Source organism: Festucalex cinctus, chromosome 5, assembly GCF_051991245.1.
Source record: "Festucalex cinctus isolate MCC-2025b chromosome 5, RoL_Fcin_1.0, whole genome shotgun sequence".
Lineage (NCBI taxonomy): Eukaryota > Metazoa > Chordata > Actinopteri > Syngnathiformes > Syngnathidae > Festucalex > Festucalex cinctus.
Window position 1 is genome coordinate 10523838 of NC_135415.1, and position 8663 is coordinate 10532500.

General features: G+C 38.9%; 1 protein-coding gene across 1 annotated transcript in view; it reads right to left on the reverse strand.

Annotated features, from left to right (window-relative positions):
• Positions 1-8186, reverse strand: part of LOC144019058 (disintegrin and metalloproteinase domain-containing protein 9-like) — a 33241-nt gene extending 25055 nt beyond the window's left edge. Inside the window, exons 1-4 of the mRNA XM_077521868.1 lie at positions 7590-8186; positions 6186-6286; positions 5948-6006; positions 4827-4905 (exon numbers count right to left, since the gene is read on the reverse strand). Of these exons, the coding sequence (XP_077377994.1) occupies positions 4827-4905; positions 5948-6006; positions 6186-6286; positions 7590-7677 (327 nt within the window). The 5' untranslated portion in view covers positions 7678-8186. The remainder of the gene's footprint in view (positions 1-4826; positions 4906-5947; positions 6007-6185; positions 6287-7589) is intronic.
• Positions 8187-8663: the final 477 nt, after the last annotated feature.

Here is an 8663-nt window from a genome sequence, read left to right on the forward strand (position 1 = left end):
GCCTCCGGCAAATGGCAAGCTAGCACAAAACACATCGAGCGGGACAGGAAGACCGAGGCAGTTTCAAAATAAATTTCCGTTTACCTTTCAGAATAAAACACTCGCCAGCTCCTATTTCTCAAGTTTTTCAGCAAAACGTGACGTGGGCGTCGCCGGGCCATGTGCTCATTCACGGTTTAGACACCAGCGAACATGGACGAGGAGAGGTTTATATTGGAGGTGGAAAACCACAAAATAATATATGACACGGCACATCCTTTTTATAAGGACTATAATGTATTGTGAGTTTGATGTTCGCGATTGCTTGTTGTGCCCGTCTCGCTTGCCGTACTGAGCGGCAGCCGGACGGGGAAGACAGAAATAAAGAGTGGACCCGCACTGACCCGACTCTCGTTATTAATATACTTTACAAGGACAACCAAAAAAAGGATGCTGCATGGAATCTCATAGCAGAAGAAGAAGAAAAGGTTAAATAAAAAGAAGTCCACCTCTCGTTGTGAAATGCCACATGATCGCGCGCGCGCGGTCCCGCGAGACACGTTGGGAAGTGGGCGGCGACGGAGCTGCCGGACCGCAGCTGTGCGGAGCCGGTGTGGATTGACAAAAAAATTGACCCGTCCGGAGCACGCAGTCAAGACGCACCGCACCGCAACCGCACCGCAACCGCATCCAGTGAAAACCCGGGGTAACGCGTTACTTCATTCTACAAAGTAGTCTGATTAAAGTTACTGTCCAGAGAATCAATGCGTTACTCCACATTTTCATGAAGAAGGCAAACTATCTCACTGTTGTAACAGTCACAAACAACTACGAAGATGAGGCAGAAGTCATTGATCACCACACTGAATTCAGCCATGGTCTGGTCATGAATGGTTTGCACATTCAAAACAAAAGTGATGATACTTTTACTACTAGTTTTATTAACCAACAGGCACACAACACAACAAAAAAAGTGTGCATTATGGACCATAAAAGTGGTAAAAAAAATAATTTATTTCCATCCTCAACTGGTCCGTGAAGCATTATGGGATGAGGTCGTCTCCGCCCTCTCGCCAGGGGGAGTGACGTCAGACAAGTTACGTTTTCAGTAGGGGTGAAACAAAAAAACGATTCGACCGAACCATCGTTCGTCAAGGGGAGCTAAACGACCGTATCGGTTGCGAGTGAGGCTTTATGGTTTTCATAACAATAGCAAGAGTTCTGCGCCGTGCTCTACTTGTTTTGTTTACATTTCAGTAGCATCACCATTCAAGCTACTTCCGTGTTTCCGTGCTCGCGACACGGCGCGCGCACGCGCAACGAGTGACAACATACAAATGGAGACAGTTAGCAGAAGCCGGTGCCGTACATCTCGGTATTTCCCATGGCTATCGAGTCCTCTCGGTGCACTTGTATGTCCCGGGCCGGCGTTGGTACTGCGCGCGAGCCAAAAAGAATAACTCCCGTGACGATCCAATGCATGGATTCAAACGACACAGGTATGTCCCACAGCCAACACACCAGCTAAGCTAAAAGCACACTGCAAGTATCTCATTTCTCAGTTTGTGGCTCCCTGTCAATGTCTACAACTAGCATGAGCAGCAGATAGGAGAACTGAGACGTGCCCGCGATTACGACAGCCCAAAAAACAAAATATAAACAGTAGTGATTCTGTGGTCATCATCGTGTCTCAGATTAAAAAAACAAAAAAAGATGTCATACATTAACCAAAAATGAAAGTGATGACAAAAGAAAAAAAACTTGTTAAATACAAAAATTGTTGATTAAAAAGGGAAATGAACTTTTGGAAATATTTTTGCATATATTAAGTGGTTAAAATGTGTTTGATAGATTTATTGTTCCATAAGGTGGCTTCATATTTCTTTTGGCTGGACGGTAGGTTTATTTCATGTCTTAAATTTATGTTTCTGAAATACTTCACAATGTGCAAATATTCTGTTTAATTGTGTTGGTGTCTGTCTAAAGGTTAAATATTTATATTTAACATTAAATTATCAACCTTTTGTTTTCCTGATCCTTATTTTGAAGAGAAAAAACAAACAAACCAAAAAACAATTATAACTGTCAATAACTACTAATAAATATTTAAACTGATACATGTGTACACACTGGAATAGCGGAACAAACAAACAATAGAGGAATTTAGGGGATTTTCATTTTCAACCTGGATAGATTTTTATTTTTTGTTTTATAAAAAGTATTTACGTTACAAGAAGTCAAGAGAGACTGCCTATTTTGTTTTTCATAAAAAAAACCTTTATTTTCATGTTAAAAATGCACTTTCAATAAAGTATTTGGAACTCCGTTTCTACTGCATTATTTTTATGTTGAGATGGTGTTATCGGCAGCTGCTGAAAGTAACTAAAAAAGTAACTTTTAATCTAACTTAGTTACTTTTAAAATCAAGTAATCAGTAACGCAATTTAGTTACTTTTAAAACCAAGTAATCAGTAAAGTAACTAAGTTACTTTTTCAAGGTAACTGTGGAAACACTGTTCAGAGGTTACCACCCCTAATATATATTAGTGGTGTCAGCAAGGTTATTCTAATTAACTAAGACTAACGAAAAAACTAAAACTAAAATTCCCCCCAAAAAATTGTTTAACGAAATAAAATAAAAAACAAAAATGCCTTTTTAAAAAAAAAAAAAAACTAACTGAAAATAACATTTTATGTTTACAAAATTAAGTAAAACCAACTACAATTATAGCAACAACAAAAAAAATCTTCATTTTAGTCTTTGGCAATTAATTTAATGCATGAGCATTTGGAGATGATTTTAAATATGATTTTAAATAGATTTATTTCGATATGAACCGGAATAAGGATGTTTGAAAAGTGACGCCATCTAGCAGCAGCTTGATGATGTTGCTCCCATGCTGTTTTTTTTTTTTGTTTTTTTAATATTGCGCACAAGTCATACAAAAATTTTTTAGAAGCTAAAACTAATACTGAAACTACGCTAACTAAAATTAAGTATTTATTAAATAACTATCTAAAACTAATAAAAAGTAACAGGACCACTCTGAAATCTGATTAAAACTAACTCAATTAAAAAATAATAATAATAATTAATTAAAATGAACTAAAATGAAAATTGGGTGTCAGTCAATTAAAACTCATAAATTAACATAATTATTCACAAACTAATCAAACATTTGACATCCGCTCTAAATGTACAATAAAGTAAAATGTAAGATAAACATTTTTTTTCCCAGTTTGTCATACTGCTGTTAACATAAACATGTAAAATTATGTTCATGTAACACAGATACAGTTGTATCGTTTAGTTCATTGATACAGTCATTTCATAGTAATTCATAAAGATATTTGAAGTTAAAGCTACTATATGGAGGATTTCCCCAAAAAATATCTTAACAAAAGCCTTTTTATTTGACCATTTATGACTAAAACATATTCTAATTAGTAGATCAACATCTTAGCTGTTCATAATGGGTACTCCTATAAGCCTCTGGCCAATATTTTTTAGGAAGCACCCGGTCCGAATCGTCCGAATTTCCCGCCCTCTGTTTGCGGGATGTGACGTCATGCGCGTGCTCGTTTGTTGTTTCCTGGAGTCGCGAAGACGGAACTGGTACAGTACAGCTTTTCGCTGCAATTGAGTCTACTCAGAAGGAACCACCATCTGCATCTAGCGTGCCCCCCCAGACACGGGGTTACTCCCCGGAAGGCTATTAAAAAAAAAAAAAAGAAGAAGAAGAAAACAACGTCAAGCGCCACGAAAAAAATCTAAACTTGACAGTGACCGACGCCGGGCAAGAACGAGAGTGAACATGGGTTTGACATTTCAGCGGTGGAGAGAGTTGAGCTCGGACTTGGATTAGAAAAGTAATTCACAGCTGGCTTTCTTTCTACTCCAAAAGGTAAGAAGCGAGTATCTTGACATCTAGACGAAAAAAAAGTGTTGTTGTTGTTTAGTGGGGATCGAGTGTCTCATTCCGTGAAGTGGCCAGCTTTGTATAACATTATAAAACTTATTACCTCTGAAAATACCTCTGAAAACATAGTTAATTGGATATGAAGAGTCCAGGCTCTTGAGTCTTCAGTAATGAGTTCGTGTACTTACGAGTGTGTGCAGCGTGTACGAGCGTGCAGTTTGTTTTCGGCCGCAGGTGGCAGTAGCGATTTGAAATTTTAAATCTTCCATATAGCTGCTTTAAGATTAAAAAGATGTACTAACTACACTGTTAAAAGAAAAAAAAAAGTGAGACATTGATTTGTGTACACGTCATTTTTCTGCACTAGATGGCATTGGCATTTAATGTTACAGCACATTTTTCTTTTCATAATAGGGATACTTGACTCATTGAGCCACAACAAGTTCATATTTTGTCTATAATTAATGTGGTGACTACATTATTTTTCATGTACAATTAATACCTTTAAAAAGTAATTTTCCCAGTTGCTGTCGACTGATGATGACATCACCTGTGCTGAGGAAGTAGGTAACGACCAGTCAACCACAGAAAACAGGTGAGCCATGATTGGTCACTCATGACCTACTTCCTCAGCAAAGGTGATGTCATCATCAGTCGACAGCAACTGGGAAAATTACTTTTTAAAGGTATTAATTGTACATGAAAAATAATGAATTTATCAAATTCATTCTGGACAAAATATGAACTTTTCACTGCTGAAAATTGTTCAATGAGTCAAGTGTCCTTTTTAAAGTGTTGCTTAAATATGTGGGATTATGCAAATGAGCCCACTGCCTCCATCTTTTGAAAACGTTTCCAGAACGGCAATAACGTTTCAACACTTACATAACATCAGCGGACATTTTCCTGTAAAATCTTTCCTCGTACCTGGACGTCGGGCGCCGTGGTGACCACCCGTCCGTCGTGCGCGTACGTGAAGACTTGGAAGTCGGCGGGCAGCAGCATCCTGACGACAACGACAAGATCAATTTACTTACCAAGGTCACATGACACGCGCGGCGCCATCTGAGAGACAAGCAGTTGGCTTGTTTCAATGGAGACGGACCCAAAAAAAAATAAGTTGGAGGTCATTGTGACGGCGCTCACAATCTCTCGCGATACCTTTTATCAGCGTGGAGCGACAACACGCTGATAAAAACAAAACAAAACGTGTGGTTGTCGCTACGCGTGCGCCGTCCGCTCGCTAACATTTAGTTTTTTCACGTAGAACAATTGTTAAAAAAATAAATATGTCAAATATATATTTTCACCTGGACATTATTTTTGGAATGTCAAAGACTATACTTTATTTTTTTTTTCATGTAAAACAATTGCTCAAAAAATTAAAATGTCAAAAATGCCTTTTCACACCTGACCCCCCTCTCCCCCCCAAAAAACAAAATTGGAGTTCTAGTTCAAGTCTTAACATTTTCTGAAACGTCAAAGACCATACTTTTTTTTTTCATGTAAAACAATAGCTCAAAAAATTAATATGTCAAATATGTCTCTTCACTTGGACCAAAAAAAAAAAAAAAAAATCGTACTTCTAGTTCAAGTCTGACATTATTTTTTGGAATGTCAAAGACTATACGTTATTTTTTTTTTCCATGTAAAACAATTGCTCAAAAAATTAGTATGTCAAAAATGCATTTTCACCTGAAAAAAAATTTGACTTCTAGTTTAATTCTGACATTTTTTGGAATGTCTAAGAATATACTTTTTTTATGTAAAAAAAAATTGCTCAAAAATGCCTTTTCACCTGGACCAAAAAAATAAATAAATAAATCAATCAATAAATAAATAAAAAATAAAAATAAACTGACTTCTAGTTCAAGTCTGACATTTTTTGGAATGTCAAAGAATATACGTTTTTTCATGTATAACAATTACTCAAAAATTAAATGTCTTTTTTTAAATTTTCTACAAAGAAACCTGACAAAAACTCATTGATCACATTGATGAATTTTGAGAAAAATGTTTTTGGATGCTCAAGCGGGCATCTCACTCACCGGTTCCACTCCAGATGAACGACGTGCTGGCGCCCCGACACGTCGATGGCGTACGACACCTGCAAACAGGAAGTGACACGCACACGTGATAACTAGCCGGGGGAAAAAAACAGATCACATGACCACACACAAGACACACGGTGCGTGCGTGGGACGGACGGCGCACAGGATGCGAGTGCTCAGTGTGTAACTCCAACACAAAAAGACAAGTCAGCAAAACAAAGTGAAACCTCCGCACCCGATTGGGCAGCGAGCCGTTGGCGTCCCTCCTGGGCCGGCCTCCTATTGGCCGAGGTGTTGTCAGCTGATAGGAGGAAACGTGCCACGTCTGCTGGGAGTCTGGATATATTTAAAAACGCAATTAGCAACAGCATAGGCGGCCATCACTTTAACCAACACACACACACCGATGACCTCCTGCCAGGCACGAGACTGTGCTAAGCTAAGCTACGCTAACCTAAGCTGCTTAAAGATCAATCTGTCTGAGCGCACATACTCGCACTCACACCATGCACAAACTTGACACAAGAGGCCGCAGTTACGCTTTTAGGCCAGAGGTGGCAGGCACCAGTAAAATAAAAACAAAGACAAACTCCACAGGCTGATCATTTGACTCAGCTGTGTTGGAGGAGGGACACCGCTAAAGTCGGTCTTCAAACACGCAGTCCTGCATGTTTTCGACGATTCCTTCCTCTCAAACATACCCGATTCATCAGCAAGCTCTGCAGAAACCTAATAAGGATCCTCTGCGTTTGATTCAGCTGTGTTGGAGGAGGGAAACCTCAAAAAACATGCAGGACTTGCGGCTAGCAGAGTTTTGAGACCTATTATAAAATATGTCAACAAAGTTCAGAATTGAAATTTATATATATATTTTTTTAAATTCCAATGCTAGTAATTTTCCTTTTCACTACAAATGAATATCGGATCCAAATATCAGTTATGAGCCTTCTTGATAACTAATAAACGTTATTGGCCCTAAAAACAAAACAAACAAACAAACAAACAAAAACGAAGCGCAGCATTAGCTAAAGCTGTAAGTAAATATGAGTATTTCTATGTATGTAGTTAAGTGGGAGGATATGAGTATTTGTATGTGTGTGTGTGTGTGTACACACACACACATATATATATATATATATATATATATATATATATATATATATATATAAAGAGTATAAGTAAATATTTAACAGTTTCTGGTGCTTTGTGGTGCACGCTGTATTTTCTGTTATGAATCTGATGTTTATGCTATTTATTTATCTATGTATTTATTTATTCACCCACCTACCTCTTGTTATTAATTTAGCGGTGTAAACTTTTACCTGTATACAAAAAAAACAAATAACCTTGTATACTCACTTAAAATTTTTGTTTTGTTCTTGTTTTTCTTATCTTATTCTTTATTGCATGACCAATTTCTGTTTCATGTACAGCACTTTGTATACAGCAATGCTAGTTTTAAAGTGCTTTAAAATAAAGTTGAGTAAATACGTTAACAAAGGATCTAAGTAATACAACATCACCGGAGTGAAGTTAATTCAACATTCAAGATGCTTCTAGAGGCTTGTTGTGTTTGTGTCTACGATTAATAATAAAGCAGCCATGACGACCAGCGGGGCCACTTCCGCCCTGTCCTTACCTCCACTTTTTCCACTTCCGGTCATCAGAAGCAGCAAACAGCAGATTTCCAGCAACTTTTCTCTTCGTCCAGTCATCCTCATCGTCATCCTCTTCGTCTTCGTCTTTCGGACCCCTTCGTGAAATCTCTGCGGCCGTCAAAGGGCCCGCGCGTAGCCTCTTCCTACTACTTTAGCCGCCCCCAGCCGTCTTCCCCCTCGGCGCGGCCATTCGAGTTCGACCAGGGAGGTTCCGTCCCGGGAGTCTTTTTCGGGGTGTCTATTCGAAAATCGAACCGAACCGGCCGTTCGACACGCGAACAAACGGCACTTCGACAACGTTCCACCGAGGTGATGTCAGCTTCGTTTTTTTCCGGAAAGAGCCGAAGTTTGTGCCCGAGCGAAGACTCCCGAGCAATCCCGAACGCGCGATTTTGTCCTTGCTCAGAACTCCCCGTGCTCTTCCTTGTGGGTTCTTCTGTTCGTTCCACCACGTCCCGATAGCGTTTGACGACTGTCTGAACACAAAAACAAACGTCTCCCTCGCCTCGGCGAGCCAACACACGACTTCAACCGTCAACCGGCTCTCACCTGACGTCACTTTCCTCTTCTCCGGAAAGAGCCGAGCGAAGCCCACCGAGCGATGCCGAACGCGCCTTCAAAATAATATGTCTTTATTGTCCTGTCTCCACTTGGTACACATTTGCTTACATTTTTACTAAATAGACGCTTGTCAACTGCCACCTATGTAAAACATTCATTTAAATATATGTATGAATGAAACGTGTGAACAGTTGGTACATATCAGTGTCACCAACATTTTTGAAAGTGAGAGCTACTTCTTGGATCATTACATGTAAGCTTAGAAATACATTTTCCCAACGTACCGGTAGTTTTTTTTTTTTCCAATATATCAGTATTGATAACAAATGATCATGTTATTGATGTCTCACGAATTAGTAAACAAACATCAAAATGCATTTTCTGTAGATTTCTGCCAGTGTTTTTCCATGTACAATGATCCACTGATGAAACATCTCTATAAATTCATAATGTTCGATCACTGGTGGGCCATTTTTGGAACAGGCTCATGTACC